Genomic DNA, 19,080 nt, shown 5'->3' with positions numbered 1-19,080 from the left:
TATTTATTTCATACAAGACTCTGGTCATATAACCAGCATAATTACGGAAATAATTATTTTAAACAGGTTTACCCAACCGGTTTAAATGCTGACATCCCACCACATTAGTTTTTGTTTTTAATTTAAATTAAAAAAATGTGTGTGTGTGTGTGTGTGTGTGTGTGTGTGTGTGTGTGTGTGTATATATGTATATATATGTATATATATGTATATATATATATATATATATATATATATATATATATATATATATATGCACAGTATATTACAAAAGTGAGTACACCCCTCACTTTTCAGCAACCATTTTAGTATATCTTCTCAAGGGACAATACTATAGAAATGAAACTTGGATATATTTTAAAGTAGTCAGTGTCCCCTGAAAATGACTCAACATACAGCCATTATTGTCAAAATAGCTGGCAGCAAAAATGAGTACAACCAAATGAACTTGTCCAAAGTGTCAATATTTTGTGTTAGCACCATTGTTATCTGGCACTGCCTTAATCACCCTGGGCATGAAATTGACCAGAGCTGCACATGTTGTTGCTGGGATCCTCTTCCACTCCTCTACAATGACATCACAGAGCGGCTGGATGTTAAACACATGGTGCTTTTCCACCTTCCACCCTTGAGGATGCCCCACAGGTGCTTAATAGGTGCTCCATCACCTTCAGCTTCCTCAGCAAGGCAGTTGTCATCTTGGTGGTGTGTTTGGGCTCGTTATCATGTTGGAAAACTGCCGTTCTGCCTAGTTTCTGGAGGGAAGGCATCATGTGCCGCTTCAGAATGTACAGTACACAATGGAATCCATGTTTCCCTCTATGAATTACAGCTCCAGTACCAGCAGCACTCATGCAGCCCCAGACCATGATGCTACCACCACCATGCTTGACTGTAGGCAAGACACAATTTTCTTGATACTCCTTACCAGGGCATGGCCACACATGCTGGACACCATCTGAGCCAAACAAGTTTATCTCAGTCTTATCTTAGACCACAGGACATGGTTCCAATTATTCATGCTCTTGGACAGGTTGTCTTCAGCAAACTGTTTGCGGGCTTTCTTGTAAGCCAGCTTCAGATGAGGCTTCCTTTTATGACGACGCCTATGCAAACCGACATGTTGCAGTGTGCGCTGACAAGCTGACCTTCTACTTCTGCAACCTTTAAAGCAATGCTGGCAGCACTCATGCATCTGTTTTTTTGAAGCCAGGTTCTGCTCCTGACGCACAGAACGAGTACTGAACTTTGTCGATCAACCCTTGCAAAGCCTGTTCCGAATGGAACCCATTTTGGAAAACCTCTGTATGACCCTGACCACTGTAGTGTAACTGTTTCAGGGTGTTACTGAACCTTTAATAGCCTTGGCCATCTGAGAGCAACAATTCTAATTCTTAAATCCTCAGAGAGTTCTTTGCCATGAGATGCCATGTTGAACATCCAGTGGTCAGTATGAGAGAATTGTACTTAAAGCACCAAATTTTAACTGCTCTAATACAAGATACACAAGTTTGTAGGATCCTGTTAAGCAGACAAAAACAAACATGATGAATAGGACATGTGGCTTTACATGGGTAAACAACATACTGCTGTTATCACTTAAGTTGTACTCACTTTTGTTGCCAGCTATTTTGAGAATAATGGCTGTATGTTGAGTTATTTTCAGAGGACAGTAAATCTATACTGCTATACAAGCTGCGCATTGACTACTCTAAAATATATCCAAGTTTCATTTCTGTAGTATTGTCCTTTGAGAGGATTTACTAAAATGGTTGCTGAAATGTGAGGGGTGTACTTACTTTTGTGAGATACCGTATATATACATAAAATAATCGTATCGAGTCGAATCGGAAACCGAACCTAATTGAATTGTTAGCTTGTGAATCAGAATCAAATCGGATAGTGAAATTTGTGTCAAAAAACAGATCTACTGGACTCTGGAGCATCATAAAAGTTTCTGTGAAATAATGATTTATTAAGAAATGTTTTAAACAAGTTTGTTCATTTGGCATTGATTGAAAAAACCAACTCACACCATTGGTAAAGCCGCTGTTACTACGTGGGGTCTCTCAAACAGTGTTTTAATAGTGTTTACACATTTCTGGGAACTCTTGTGCAGTGCTAAACAGTTTTTTTTCATGTATACTTTAAATGCTCCAGGCTAAGTGGGATTCCAGAAGGAAAGCACCACTAACAGCATGGTAGCATTAGCTTTGAGCAATTTGTGCTGATCTGTGGCATTCGCCCATGGTGGCACCTTCTCTGACTATGCGCCAGCCATCTGTGCGCTGAAAATGCAACCCCCCTCATCCCTGCAACCTGGTTCCCCCTCTTCACCCCCTACTGCTGATGGATTATTTGCTATTTGAGTCTTAAAACTATGCCGGTCACGAGACAAAGCGACTGAATGAATGGCAATCTGCATTTATGATATTACATGCCTCCTGGAATCAGGTCAGGGGACCTAATGCTGTCCCCCCTTATTCAAAATTGTACCTCATGCTGGGTGCGTGTGAGGGAAGTGATGTTATTTGTCTGAGCCCTTGCTACTAAAAAAAGCACATCAGGTTAATAAGATTGTAGCACCACACTATGCCATTTCATAACATATGCATGCAGTGCAGACTGACCAATGCAATTGGTAATGGTTTATGCTAGGGTTTACAAAGTAGGGGCCAAGGACACCCCTTGCTGGTGCCTGGAAATAAATAGTGTTAAAAATATGTGACCCTTGACCACAAAACAAGTCTTAAGTAGCATGGGTATGTTTGTAGCAATAGCCAAAAATACACTGTGTGGGTCAAAATGGTCGATTTTTCTTTTATGCAAAAAATCATTAAGATATTACGTAAAGATCATGTTCCATAAAGATATTTTGTACATTTACAAGGTAATTTTCCCACTATTTTGATTTTTTTGCACCCTCAGATTCCAGATTTTCAAATGGCTATTTCTTCGCCAAATATTGTTCTATCCTAACAAACCATAATAGAAAGCTTATTTATTCGGCTTTCAGATGATGTGTAAATCTCAATTTTGAAAAATTGACACTTTTGACTGGTCTTGTGGTCCAGGGTCACATATTTGTAGAAAATTGTAATATTAGAAGAATTTAACTGTTGACTTTTTAACTATTAACTATTGACTTTTTATTTTATTATGTTTCTCAAGTTTACTCCAATGATGGGTAGAAAGTTATATTTCAGCTTAATTCTTAATATAAGTAAATATTTTCATGTTATTTTTAATATAACATACAGTTTATTGAATTGGCTCCATAACTCTCTCCTCTCCACCTGTAGCTGGTGTGTGGTGAGCGCACCGGCGCCGTTGTACTGTGGCTGCCGACGCATCATCCAAGTGGATGCTGCACACTGGTGGTGGTTGAGGAGAGATCCCCCATATGACTGTAAAGCGCTTTGGGTGTACGGCAATACACAATGAAAGCGCTATATAAATGCATCATTCATTCATTCATTCATTCATTCATAACATCATATATAATTTATCCAATTACTTGATTTTTTTTAAACGTATACATTTTTCTTTATAATATCTTGTTTACTATTTTTCCTACATAGCATAAATTGTCTGTATGCATAAAAATATACAGCTCCCAGCTATACTTTAGGAACGGGGTTCTTTGAGATTATAATATTTGTCGGGTCATTGGCATAAAACAATTGTAATGCCCCTGCTTTATGTAACTATGAAATAGCTCAAATAATCAAGGTCTTTTTGTTTATTCAAGCATTTCGTTAGTCTCAGCAATTATAATCACTTGAACGATTATAATAATTCCCTTAAAAAATAGCTGATTTTTATTCCTGTGGTCAGAAAAGAATCTTTTTTTCTTTTGTAACGAGCATTTAGTTATGTCTCATTGGTCCTGTACAATCTTAAGTTGAAGGACGACAGCATAGCATGAACACGCAGCAGATGTAGTGTCACTATGTGTCTTAAACAGTGAATAAATCTTATTTAAGAGAGGCAAAAACTGATCGTTACGGATTGAAATACATCATCAAACCATTTGTTTAGTGACCTTGTGTTCATAAGTATTTTTTCTGCATTCATTTTCTCAATAAGGAATAAAGAAAATCTTCAATAAAGAGGCCTTGAACCAAACCACTCAACTCTGAATTACAGTACATTTGATTCAATGCAAAACAGTGTTTGAAAATATGAAAAGTACAGACTTTACTAAAAGTAAATCAATTAGTCATCCCATGAAGCATTGCAATTGATTATTTAATATTCATCGTTTTCTTCAATGTGGAAGTAAGCCTATGGGTGAGACTTTTGGTTTATTATCCGCTATTGGAAAATAACGAGAAGAATAACAATGTTCAGTAAACGGTAAAACTTTTTGCACTACAAACCAGTGTTCATAATTAAGATAACACATTAAAATAAGGCACACCAATTTGCAATATCAAGCCACAAAACCAGCTGTTTTGTACAGATAAAAGAAGCCTGACCCATAAAATTTACAAATGGCCGTGCCCACTTTTATAAAAAAAGGTGGACAATATAATATATAAAATTTGTGGTAGGTATTAGGATTTTTGTGTCCAGATTTTTACTTCACGTCATGTCATCTAAATGGCTTTTGTTTTGTGTGTTTTGTTTCTATAGGTCTGTTCCCTGATGTTGGTGGTGGCTACTTCCTGCCTAGACTTCAAGGCAAACTGGGCCTCTTTCTCGCCCTGACTGGATTTCGCCTCAAAGGGAGAGATGTTCAGAGAGTCGGGGTGGCTACTCACTTTGTGCAGTCTGACAAGGTAATGTATATAGACTAACAATTGACCAATATACTGTATATTGGCTAATTTATCAGAAAATGGCCCCATACACACTGCAGGAGTGACAACCGCATTTAAATGCGGGAGTGAGTCCCGTAAATTATCGTTCCATGTGTGTACGGAACAGCAGTCACTGTCGCATTTGTCCCGCATAGCACCATGTTGGCGTCTTATTGGAGTGAATATGAATTTAGCCATTTGGTATCTGCCTCTTTTTGGCTAAAGACTCTTTTTGTCCATCGATTTTAAGTAAACTACCACTGATAGACGTGCTGTGTTTGTTCATGCTCGGGAGGCTGCTTTAGAGAGTGCTCTCTTGCATTGTTGCCGTGTCCTCATATTTATAAGTGCTTTTAGGCATGCTGTTTGGTCTTAGCTCATAAAGCCAGGCACTTTATGGAGTTTTTTCCCCAAAGCATTTGGGTGTTTTAGTGCTTGTCCTTATTTGTTGGGTGTTTTTTCTATGAGGATCTGGGAACACAGTCACTACCTGTATTTTTCGTGAGTTAATGCGGTTGTAACTTCCGTATTTTAGTGAATTATGTCTGTACAGAACACGAATAAGAAGTAAAAGGTGACCTGATAACCGAATTTAGCTGCAGTGTGTACATGGTCAATATGTGGCCATTTTGAGGTTACATAGATGTTCAATTGGCCAAATAAATGGCGGTTTTTCTTGCGTCAGTTTGTCATTTTGTTTTAGTCTACTGATGGCCTTGAGAATAGATATTGCACATTTTTCTTGAGTTTTGTTAATTTAGTAATTATTGTAAAATATCAGTGTTATTTTCATTTTTAGCTTTTATTAATTTTATATAAAATATTTTATAAACAAAACATAAATAGTTAAAAAAAAGCATAAAAGTTTGGGATCAGTAAGATTTGTAATAGTAGGTTTTTTTAAATAGGTTTCTTATGCTCATTACGGCTGCATTTATTTGATTAAAAAATGCTGAAAAAAAAGTCATTGACAAAAAAAATATTATTACAGTGTAAAATAACAGTTTTATATTTTTTAATATACATTATATAATAATAATAATAAATATATACATTAAATATAATTTATTCCTGTGATGCTAAGCTGAATTTTCAGCATCATTACTCCAGTCTTTAGTGTCAAATGATCCCTCAGAAATCAATCTAATATGCTGATATATAAATCAGTGTTGGAAACAGTTGTGCTGCTTTATTTTTTTATTTTTTTGGAACCTGTGATATTTTTTCAGGATTCTTTGATGAATAAAAGTAAAAAAAAGAAAAAAAAAGAAAAACATTTATTTAAAATACTTATTTTTTGCAACAATATAAACTACAGTTTAACAATTTGGGGTTAGTACATTTTTTTTTTTTTAAGAAATTAATACTTACATTTAGCAAGGATGTGTTAAATTAATAAAAAGTGATAGTAAAGACTTATATTGCTAGGAAAGATTTCTATTTTGAATAAATACTGTTCTTTTTAACTTTTTATTCATCAAAGAATCCTGAAAAAAGTTCCCAAAAAATATTAAGCGCCACAACTGCTTAAAACATTGATAATAATAATAATAATAAATCAGCATATTAGAATGATTTCTGAAGGATCATGACACTGAAGACTGGAGTAATGGCTGATGAAAATTCAGCTTTGCATCACAGGAATAAATTATATTTTAAAGTATATTAAAATAGAAACCATTATTTAAAATTTTAATACAATTTCACAATATTGCTGTTTCTGTGTATTTTTGAACAAATAAATGCAGCCTTTATGAGCCTATAAGTGACTTGTTTAAAAAACATTAAATATCTTTATATAATTCTTTGCATTATTGTGTGTGTAATATAAAACATTACATACATATCCGATATATAGGCTATATAGATTGTTTCACGTTCTGCAATGGGTTCACATCCAGCTCCTGATTAAAAGACAGTGCTAAGTAGACGCTGTTACGACTGTAGAACAGTTTTAAGACCGTTTCAAAAGGATGAAACTCAAATCCAGGATAATAATGACTGGAAGGAAGCTGTCCTGGTGCTGGCCTCCTGGGATTTTGGGCTCCAGTTCTTGCATTTGATGCTAAAATGAGAGAAGTTACTGAAAGGAGAGTACTTAGTCAGCGTTTCTCAGGCTTGTCAGCGAGCTTTCGGCAGCAGGGGGCGACCAGGCCTTGACACTACGCCCAGTTCATGTGCCAGAGGTGAAAACGAGGACCAGGGTTTGGCACTGTTGGAGAGAGGGGCATGCAAGCCTACGCACACACAGACATCCTCTGGCCAAGGACAGACCACCAGCAGGATCTGGCGTACATGCTACACACAGAAATGACTTGTGATAAAAATAACCACAAGTAGCACCGCAGAACTAGTTGTGAGCTGATTCAGTTTGTTTTATGAGCAATGTAAAACAACCCTGACTATTATATATTGAGTCAGCCTGTATATTAATTATCACCATGAGTAGCACAAACCCATAAGACATCATTCATCTTCGGACCACAAATTAAGATATTTCTGATTAAATCCGACCAATTTCCAATTAAATTTTCTTCTGACACTTTCTGAAGAAATTGTTGGGAAAAAAAGGGTTATTTTTGTTTTCTTTGCACACAAAAAAGTATTCTCATAGCTTTATAAAATTACAGTTGAACCACTGATGTCACATGGACTATTGTAACAATGTCCTTACTACCTTTCTGGGCCTTGAATGTTGTAGTTACATTGCTGTCTATGCAGGGTTAGAAAGCTCTTGGATTTCATTAAAAATATCTTAATTTGTGTTGAGATGAACAGTTTGAAATGACATAAGGGTAAGTAATGACAGAATTTTAATTTTTCGGTATAACTTCCTTTTAAGATTAAATAATGGAAAGACATGGGATTTCTATAGTGAATATATATTTTCTAGTTCTATAAAATACAGTTGAAGTCTAAAGTTTATATACACCTTGCAGAATCTGCAAAACATTAATTTTACCAAAATAAGATATTAGAAAAAAATAAGATAAGATATTAATATGCATTAAGAGCCAGGGGTGTAAACTTTTGAACACAATCAAGATGTGTACATTTATTTTACCTAAATATCATATATATTTTTTTCATTTAGTACTGCCCTTCAGAAGCTACAGAAGATACTTACATGTTTCCCAGAAGACAAAATAAGTTAAATTTACCCTGATCTTCAAATTCAAAAAGTTTTCACTTAATGCATTGTGTTTCCTTTTGGAGCATCAGTGAGCATTTGAACGCTGAAAACCCAAAGAATTTGTGGGACCTGAAAGATTTGTCTGAAGAACAGCGCAAAGTTTAACTGTACAGGACAAACAAGGGTCTCATGAACAACTATCACTAAACAAACACAAAAAAAACTGTGGATCATTCAGGTAACAACACAGTATTGAAAATCAAGTGTATGTAAACTTTTGAACGGGGTAATTTTTTATAAATTCAACTATTATTTTCTCTTGTGGGCTATATGTAATTGCTTTTATGTGAAATATCTTATAAAATGCATGTAATTTTTTTTTTTTTTTTTTATTTAGTACTGACCTGAATATGATCCTCTTACTTTGGCAAAACAATTAACATTTTGCAGATTCTGCAAGGTGTATGTAAACTTTTGACTTTGACTGTATTTAATCGACTAGAAATGGAAATGAGTCCAATCTCTGTAAAATAATTTTTCACAAGTGGAAGAAATTCATTTTTTCCAATGTGTGGGAAGAATTCTGGTGTAATGCATTCTATTTAATATGTTAGTATAATGTGTTTCACAATGCATATTGTTCCAAAGCAGCTTAAGACAGAGTAGTGGCTTACAAATCCCTGTGAGCAAATATCCACGCAATTAGAAGCTTCAAGTGAGGGCGAAAAAGTTCCTCATGCTGATTTCTGCACATTTTCTGTGCTGACGTCACTAAAAGCTAAAAGCTTAGTTTACTAACTGAGTAACTTCTAAGTGAGCAGTGCTTCATATAACTCCACACTGTTATCAATGGACCTGTTTTTTTGCATACAAACTGCTGAAATTTCGCTAATGTGGTCTCTAAAAGGCTATCTTGGTAGGCAGCACATTATGTTTTGGATCAGAGCTATTGTTTTATGTTGAGTTTCACTGTGCTCCTGCAGTTACCATCAGGAAACTCCTTATAAACTTTCCTGTTGTAAACAACACATTCCCTTCTCTGCTCTTCAGTATCTGATTAAGACCCACTATCTGTGATGTTGAGAATTGTACCATTTGTCTCTCCTATCAGATTGCGTCTCTTGAGAAGGATCTCGTTGATCTGAAGTCTCCATCTAACAGTGATGTGGCCCAACTACTGGACTCTTATCAGGAACAGGTATGTGGCAGTAACAGACGTGACTTTTTTTTTTTTTTTTTTACTTTTACAACCTGAGTGCCTGCGGTTACACTACACAGTGGTGGGCTTGTTTAAGCTGTCACCATAGACACAGTATACAACACAGTATACAGCACAGATGGATTTGCTTTCATTGCATCTTTAAAAGTTTGGCAAGCACTAAATGTATGTGCTTACACAAATGTGAAAGATTTCCTTACAATAAAGGAACACTTCAACACTTTTTTTTTAAACCTACACTACCAGTCAAAAGGTTTTGGACTGTAAGATTTTTAATGTTTTTAAGTCTTTTCTGCTCACCAAGCCTGCTTTTATTTGATTCTAAATACAGCAAAAACAGTAACATTTTGAAATATTTTTACTGTTTAAAATAACAATTTTCTATTTGAAGATATTTTTAAAATTGAATTTATTCCTGTGAACAAAGCTACATTTTTAACATCAGTACTCCAGTCTTCAGTGTCACATTAACATTCAGAAATCATTCTAATATGCTGATTTGCTGTTCAAGAAACATTTTTTTTATTATTATTATCAATATTTAAAACAGTTGAGTACATTTTTTTCAGGATTCTTTGATGAATAGAAAGTTCCAAAGTTTTATCTAAAAATAAATGCTTTTGTAATATTATACACTATACCATTCAAATCTTGGAGTCAGTATAATTTATTTATTTATTTATGTATTTATTTATTTTATTTTTTGTATTTATGTATTTATTTTTGGGGGAAAAAACGCTAGAAATTAATACTTTTGTTTAGCAAGGATGCTTTAAACTGGTCAAAAGTGCTGATAAAGACATTTATAATGTTACAAAAGATTTCTATTTCAGATAAATGCTGTTCTTCTGAACTTTCTATTCATCAAAGAAACCTGAAAAAAGAATCCTACTCACTACTTTTCAACGTAATAATAATAATAATAATAATAATAATAATAATAATAATAATAATAAATGTTTTTGTGCAGCAAATCAGAATATTAGAATGCTTTCTGAAGGATCATGTGACTGGAGTAATGATGCTAAAAATTCAGAATATATTCAAAATGTATTCAAATAGAAAAGTTATTTTACATATTAAAATATTTTAAATTTTTACTGTTTTTGCTGTACTTTGGATCAAATAAATGCAGGCTTGGTGAGCATAAGAGACTTCTTTAAAACGCATCCAAAATCTTAGTGTTCAAAAACTTTTGACTGGGTAGTGGACAGTGTAATTATATGACCCTGGTTTCAGCATGCTATAACGAACATGAAGTTCCGTTCAGTAAGAGTATTATCAAGACTGTCCGAAAGTCCTGCATTTTATTTTATTCATTATACTCATTATGACTTTATGATCATTATGACTATGGTATAGGTTTATGACCATCAGTGTTTAATGTTGTAAAGTTGTGTGTGCCGAACAGGAGTGTCTAGTGAGGAATATTGTGATTCATAGAGTTTGTACGTCACAAAGCTTTCCAGAGATCCTTGGAAGGGAGGGACTGATGACACACGGCTTTCACTGACCCTTCCCAGACCTCTTTTGAGCCTTTCTTTTATTTTATTCTCTTCTATTCTCAACAAATCATGACAGTAGCATAATTAAAAATCCAAACATTGTGAATTATTTACAGGCAGTCTTTGCATTATGATATAGCACTAATGCACACTGGATGTTATTTACATCTGGCAATGCTCCTGCTTCAAAGAAAGTTTTATCTACAGCAGCAGTCACTAAACCATAAAACCATATGCTTAAATCAACTTTGTTCATCAAGGTTGCACTTTAAAGCCTGTAGATTGTTTGATACAAAAGATTAGGTAGGGTGTATCCCGATAAGGGAGGAATACAGACACTTTTCATTCTGCTTTCAGAGTGAATTGTAATTCCATGTCATGGATTCTGTGACAGTGTATTGAAATAGAGATATCCGTGTCTGTGTATCTGTAGAGCAGGCGTAAAATGAAATGTCACTGGGATTCATGTCACAGCTTTTAAGCACCAGGAGGCCATAAATTAGTTCGACCAGCGGTACACGCCTACACAGAAGATGAAATGATAAATGGACTGAACTGAAAGTGTTGACTGACTGTTTTTATACAAGTATAGTGTATGCACTACAAGTCAAAAGATGTTTCTTATGCTTATTCTTCAGCTTCAGACACAGCCGTGGTGTCCTGTCACACATCCCACACACAGACAGTTGAGAATTGCAGTTGTTTGGATTGAAATACAGCCTCTATATATGTTTAAACAAAAAAAAAACTGCTGTTATGTTTTCTCAGAGCAGTCTGGATGCTGAAAAACCTTTCGTGCTGCAAGGCCAAACAGAGGCCATTGACAGGTAAACCTAAACGCTCTTCTCTCCTTGCGTTATTGTCATATGCCTAACCCAGAATAGAATGAAACTAAAGCTGTCTCTTGAAATGGAAAACTAAGTTTTGGTTAGGTGTTAAGTACAATTCTCAGTCTGATATTGTCTTCGAAAAAGCCATTTATGGTTATTAGTGATGCTTGCTAAAGTCAACTGACTATTGAAATTAGGGACTTCTAGGATGAATACACCTTTTTAAAGAACAAGAATTTATGTGTTATTAAACATGAGTTAAATTTCCCCCATAGCCTTCCAGTGTAAGTGCACTACATGTTTTTTACTTCTGTTTTTAGAACTGTGTGACATCAGTGTGAATATTTTCATGTTTTTTCTCTGGAAATTATGATTAAATCCACAAGAATTCATGATCATAATTGTAGATTAACTGTTGATAAATCTGTTTACTGAAAAAGCATATAGAGGACAAAACTTTGTAGAGACAAATTATCCATCTATCATATTAATGTCTATACTGTGCATTTTTTTTAGACATTTGTTCATCACTCAATCTTTCAGAAATTATTCTAATATACTGATTTGGTGCTTAATAAACATTTTTATCATTATCAGTGTTGGAAATCATTGTACTGGTTAATATTTTTGTGAAAAGCGTGAGACGCTACCATTTAGAAGTTTAGGAGATAGAAGATAATCTCTTTTATTCAACAAGAAATTATTAAATTGATGAAAAGTGGTCAAGTGAGGCGATATGACCAAAATCGTATCACAAATGAGTCATTTTATTTCACGGTAACGATATATTAGGGCTGGGCGATATGGCCTAAAAATAAAATCCACGATTTTTTCACAAAAAATCCGATTTACGATTTAAATCGATTTTTTTCCCCCCTACTTCTTTTAGCATGTAAAGAAACCCCAGCTTTTCCACAATATATACACTGTAAAAAGTTTGCTGTAAATTTTACAGTAACTTACTGGCAGCTGGATGCCAGTAAGTTACTGTAAAAATGTTTACAGTATTATTACTGTAAGTGCATTTACAGTACTAAAAGGTATTTACTGTAATTTCATTTACAGTATTTTTACTGTAATTTCATTTACAGTGTTTTTACTGTATCTTCAATTACAGTATTTTTACTGTATTTTCAATTACAGTATCAGTACTATAGAGTTTATTTTCATTTATTTTAAACATTTTTTACCTGTAAAAACAATCCAATTAACCTACAGCACTGTAATTCAAGATTTTTACCACCCCAACCCCATAAAAATCACAATAACTCATAAGCATTAGTTCTGATAATATTCTTTTTAATTGTTGAACATTTTCTTTTTAAAAGTACAGAGACTTTGTATCATGGCAAACATACACATACTGAAAAGCAAAAATAAGTAAGTACATTACCAGTCATAAGTTTTTGAACACTAAGATTTTTTTAGAGAATTCTCTTCTGCTTACCAAGCCTGCATTAATTTGATCCAAATTTAATTTATTCCTTTGATCAAAGCTGAATTTTCAGCATCATTACTCGTCTTCAGTATCACATGATCCTTCAGAAATCATTCTAGTATGCTGATAAACATTTTAATGTAATTTTTTAGATTTTTCAGGATTCTTTGATGAATAGAAAGATATTATTTAGCAAGGATGATCAAAAGTGATAATAAAGACATTCATAATGTTACAAACTATTTCTATTTCAGATAAATGCTGTTTATCTGAACTTTCTATTCATCAAAGAAACCTGAAAAAAAATGTACTCCACTGTTTTTAGCATTATAATAATTTCAGCAACATCATAATAATAGTTTTTGAGCAGAAAATCAAATTATTAGAATGATTTCTGAAGGATCATGTGACTGCAGTAATGATGCTAAAAATTAAGCTTTGATCACAGCAATAAATTACATTTTAAAATATATTCAAAAAGAAAACAGTTATTTTAAATAATAAAAATGGTTCAAAAGTGTATTGTTTTTGCTGTACTTTGGATCAAATGAATGCAGGCTTAGTGAGCAGAAGAGACCGTCTTTAAAAACATTTAAAATCTTACTGTTCAAAAGCTTTGTCTGGTAGTGTAAATAAAATAAAATCATACAGTAAAAATGTGTTTGTGTTGTGTTAAATTTTAGTAGTTTTGAGTCAAAGTTGACAAGCTCTCTGATGAGAAACGGCAGAATGGGATTCAGGCTGATGCTTGCTGTTTGCACCCTCTTTCCAGAAGTCCATCTGATCTGTGACTGTCAATGCATTTGCTGCCACAAAGGTTGACTGTCTGAACAAACCTGCAAGCACAAGAAAAACAGTGTTTAAAGAATTTGCCTCAACTGTCAAACTTGGTGCTGTATGCATTTTAAAAAAAAATTATATACTACATACGAACGCAGTAGTAAGAAAAAAAACTGAAGAAACTTTTTCTTGAAATTTTTTATAAAGAATTTTATGAATGGGTCAGTAAGTCACTGATTCTAGGTGTTTAAAAAAGGTAAATTCATTCAGTAATGAAACACTGCTGTGTGCAGAGATGCACAACATGGCTTTGTTAAGAACCGTTTTTACTAAATGGAGCAAAAAGACAATATTTTCTTCTTGATTTAAATCACTTAATATTACATTCTTGTTTATTGAATTTTGTTGCCTGACACTTAGTAAAGTCTGCCACAGACCATGCTAAATGCTAACCAATCTGTTCATATAAACATTCTAAACAGGTGTGTGTTTCCTAGAAAGTCTGTGCATATAATAGGCCTACTATGATTAAAAATCTATATTTGTTGCTTTACAGTAACAATAATCTAAATTGACAGACAGTAAGATTGCTATTATGAATTTAAAGGTTACAGTAAGTTAAAGATACCTGAAGCAGCTGCATTTTGCTGTTTAAATGCTGGTTTAATAGAAATAATTTTAATGCGCATGCAAACTCAATCTTGATGGTAATAAAAAACATTCCCAGGAAATAAATACCTTACAAATGTGTACTTTAAATACAATATAACTTGCTTAGGATAAAAGCATCTGAAAAATGCATGAATGTAAATGCAATGTAAAACAAAATGTGTTTTGGGTTACCTGATTCTGCATGTCTGTAAAATGGACAGCTGGCTGTATGATGATTCTGCATCTGATGGTCAGCATCCAGTTAGTGCTTGGAGAAATCTCCTGTAACAGACAGTGTCACAACACCCTTTTAGTGTTACTATAGTTTATGATCAGAAAAAACAACTACTGTACAGTAATAAAATTTACATTTTTAATAAAATAAGCATTTATCATATTTATTAGCAAAACTTGCTATATTAATATATTGCTAGCTCGTTACTCTCTTTAAAAAGTTAACCTGTTCTGCAAGTCAGTGGAGAACAGCAGCCTGTGGCTAATTTGGCTAATTTAGTAACGTTAACATTAACTTAGTTAAATTGATGAAAGGGGAAGCTCACCTGTTGTTTGCACCGCGACGACGGCAATCACCAGAAAAGACTCCAATACACCGCCGATGCAGACGACATGACCACGAGACCACAAACTTGAAAATAAAACACAAAAGATGCAGTTAACCGCGGTGTTCAGTTTTACCTCAGTGTTTCATGTTAGCGCGCTGTTTATGTCACGTCTGTCACTGAAGGGACCGTCTATAAAGTTACATACGACATTCATACACACATTTCTTACTTAAACATCATTTGAAGAGAATTACCTTGCTAGCTATAAAGAGGCAGCGTTTAAAAGATATTATGCTGCTCTGTGACTAACGTTAAGTTTGTCAACTTCGGCTTACTGACATTATTAGCTTACCAGTTCATGTTATCGTCGATACTATGGCAGTCATTCACAGAAGAAGATCCAAAATACACCTCCGCGCTCCGACGTTACAGACGACATCCAGACCAGAAACTTGAAAATAACAAACAAAAGAAGGGCTTGAAAATACAGTTTAAAATCTCCACAGAAACAGTGGTGTTGCTTAACGCAGTATTTCAGTATTTCAGTATTTCACCTCAGTTTGCTGTTAAGCTTGAGTAAGGGCTCGTCAGACGAACTAACTTGCATTAAAGGGCAGCCGAATATACAAACGTGTTTCTCAGTTTAAATAAAGTTTATTTCGACTAATATAGGTCACCTTAATTTACTCACCAGTCCATGTTTTCACCGTTATGGCGGCGCCCCGGCCGTCAGTCAGAAAAAAAAGGCTACCGACATGAAAAACACGATGAATATTGTTAGTTTGCTGTTAGCAAGTGAAAACAAATTAAAATTGTTCAGTTTTTCATAAAACAGAAATAATATACTAACCTTTTTGTCGAGTTATTGATGCAACATTTCTCTTTTGTCCTTTTTACCGCCACTTCCTCTCAACAGGAGAAAAAAAAAATCTCCCTTGCCATTGGTCAATTTTTCGCGGGCAAGTTCACTACTGTAAACGGATTTACAGTAGTGGAGAATTACAGTAGTGATCATATATTTTCCCATAATCCTTTGCAGTTTACAGTAAAATACTGTATATACATTTTACAGTATCTTACTGTAGATATTACAGTAAAATACTGTTCAAATTACAAAAATCGGTTACAGTGTATATGGGCACTATATATTTTGCAGTATACATAGCAACTGCATCAGTGCTTTCCACCAGGCCCCATTCTTATCATACCAGACACAGTAAATGTTTGTAAGACAAATAAATATGAGATGGGAGGAAAATAGATATTGCCATGCTTTTCTCTTGCACTTATATCCTATACAAAAATATACAATTTTGAACAGAAATATTAAATGATTTAAATAACTGAAACGATCTGCCAGCAGGTGGTGGTAAGACACTGATTTAATTACTGAATCATATTCATTTGATTCGTTCGAACGGATGGTTCATTCAAGAATAAAGCAAGTGACTCTTTATGAATGGGAAATTGAATCATTTCACTAGATTCGTTTAAAAACGCGCGTTCATTCATAAATGAAACACCGCTGTGTTTGAGTGGAGATGCGCAGCGGCTCAAATGTGACTTGTTTCAGACTACTTTTGAGGACGAAACAGAGCAAAATCAGGCAATAGTGTTATAGTCAGACAATGTAAGTCACTATAATAACTTCTTGTTTATTTTAACTGTTGTAATAAATCAATATCTCGTTTACAAACTCCCTTAAAAATCATTAAAAGCTGTCACTCATCTTAGTTCACAATCTCACAAAGCTCTATTATAATAAACGAAGCTACTGCCCATTCAGTCTCTTATTTAAACTCTCTCTACACTTGAGATACATTAGTCAACATGCAAAACACATAGAAACCAGATAGACACATAGAACACATAGAAATACAAATATGCTGGTCGGGTCAGTCGCACATGGTGCTCCTAAATATTTTTTCATAGTCGCACGTAGTAGTTTCTTTTTGCCCTTGAACGGCGGGTCGCACCATTGAGAAATTAGGTCGCACTCTAGAGCCCTGATATGCAAATAATTTGCCATTGTCTTCAATCATCTCTCTACTCTGTTTATGTGGTAAGTGAAATTGTATGTACTGTAATGTAACAGGCTAACTTGCTAGCAAACAGCTAATCATGTCCCCTTAGTGACTCGCGTTATTTTACCAGAACGCGTTGTTTTCCGTTCTGAATACATATATATATATATTTTGTTAAAAAAATCGCGATACCTCGATTTAATAAAAAATTAAATCGTCTTAAAACGTAAATTCGAATTAATCGAAAAAATCGAAAGAATCTCCCAGCCCTACGATATATATCATAATATAGTTATTTTTGCTTTAAATAAGGTCTTTATGATATCAACATTTTTTATACCATAGAAATGTAATAATTCTTGTCGCCAGTGTCAATATCACAAAAAACTAATACTTGCCTAAATTAAAAAAAAAAAAAACTTAAGCTCACTAAAGACAAGCAAACAGTCTGCGAATAAATAAGAATACGAATCTAATTACATGCAATTGGACAAAAAAACTACAGTACAACTAATAAATAAGAAATGCTACATACATTGTATAAAGCAATCAAATGTATAAAAACACTGCATATTCTTCACTGTCTAAACTAAATATATATTTCTTCTTATTAAAGTTAAGTGGTTTAATCAAAAGCCATAAGAGATTTTCTCTCTTTTGTTGTTTGATTAACATGAATGACATACAGCAGGAATATTAGACTGCTGTCACTTTAAGAGCTACCCAGATGCAGTATACTGTAAGGATACTTACAAAGATGGTTATTTTGAGATACAAGTGTGTATTTAGCTGTTCAAGATCTATAAAGTGGCACAAATAACAAGTTTGTGTATGCACCACTCTGACAGCACTCACAAAAAGTCTCTCAGACAGCGCATGCATATAGTGAAATGAGTTCTCTTTCGCTTCTGATTGCATTTAAACGGCTTAAATCACTTGTTTTTAAACCGCAATGCTTAAAAATGTGTGCAAACTATACGTTTTTGTGACTTTTAGTAGCACAGCAATGCCACGTGAACGTGAAACCACGATAGAAACAATAGTCCAAAATCACTTTGGATTTCGACAAATTTCTACTTGTTAATCTTGTCTACCGGTATACCACCCCCACTTAAATAAATTAACAGTTAAAAAAAATATATTTTAAATATAAACTTTTTGTAGCATTATAAATGTCTTTACCATTACTTTTAATCAATTTAATGCATCTTTGATAAAAAAAAAAATTTGATGACCACCAACTTTCGAACAAGAGCTTTGTATAAATCAGCATTGTATTTAAAGGGGTCATCGGATGCCTGTTTTTGAAAAGTCTATAACATACTTTGGTTAAAATTTCTTAATGCAGGCATGTGATTGGCTAAGGACAAAAAAGCAGGAAAATATACTAAGAATACACCCCCCCCCCCCCCCCCCGCGATCAAATCGTTTTTAAATCAATAAACTCCTTTTAAAATTAATATTTTGTGTCAAATTATTGATTTATTTTGTAGGTAGCCATGTAATAAGCGGGATAATGTAGAGTTTGTCTTACATGTGCTTCATGAGGCACACACGCGCGGTCTCTTGCTCTCTCTCCCTCTGTCACGCACGCGCTACGCGGTCTCGCACTCACTCCCTCACTCTAGATTCCGGGAGAATCTATTTGCGGCCATCAGATTCAGTGAGCTAATTATTTAAATTAATAATTAAAATATAATTATTGATTTTTCATTAGACTATTTTTTGGTGCCCCCTCAGCACTCGGTACCCTACGCACAGTGCGTGATGCGCGTGGTGGGAGCGGCAGCGCTGAATGAACCTTATTGAAAAGTGTTAACTTACCATCTTATCAGTTAACGGTTAATAATCGGATAATGATTTGCGGTTGTCGGTTGGGAAAATTAACCGAAATGAGCATCCCTAATAGCTAGCAAATACAAGTAAGTTAATATTAATGCAGCTTAAACATCCTGCCATAGTGGAAAATCACTCAAAATCGATCATCTAATCAATCGACAACAAAGTCAAATTAGTAACTTATAGGTTATATATAGACACAAGCAATAATACATACCCAGATCATCCGATCCGGCGATGTTCTTGTCACGATACCACTGTAGCGCGAGAGCAACTGAGGTAACTTACACTGT

General features: G+C 34.3%; 1 protein-coding gene and 1 long non-coding RNA gene across 2 annotated transcripts in view; one reads left to right on the top strand and one right to left on the bottom strand.

The window, feature by feature from the left end:
- hibch (3-hydroxyisobutyryl-CoA hydrolase) overlaps positions 1 to 19,080 on the top strand; it is a 49,048-nt gene that overhangs the window by 20,720 nt on the left and 9,248 nt on the right. The window contains exons 8-10 of the mRNA XM_073846007.1: positions 4,639 to 4,784; positions 9,050 to 9,136; positions 11,431 to 11,489. Coding sequence (XP_073702108.1) covers positions 4,639 to 4,784; positions 9,050 to 9,136; positions 11,431 to 11,489 — 292 coding nt within the window. The remainder of the gene's footprint in view (positions 1 to 4,638; positions 4,785 to 9,049; positions 9,137 to 11,430; positions 11,490 to 19,080) is intronic.
- On the bottom strand, positions 13,523 to 15,057 carry LOC141340472 (uncharacterized). The gene is made up of 3 exons (XR_012356579.1): positions 14,922 to 15,057; positions 14,554 to 14,643; positions 13,523 to 13,766 (listed from the first exon to the last, which is right to left on the bottom strand). It is a non-coding gene; the product is annotated as an uncharacterized lncRNA (long non-coding RNA).

The sequence above is a fragment of the Garra rufa genome, chromosome 8 (assembly GCF_049309525.1).
Source record: "Garra rufa chromosome 8, GarRuf1.0, whole genome shotgun sequence".
NCBI lineage: Eukaryota > Metazoa > Chordata > Actinopteri > Cypriniformes > Cyprinidae > Garra > Garra rufa.
Note: the sequence above shows the minus strand (reverse complement) of the source record. Positions and strands in the feature narration are given on the sequence as shown.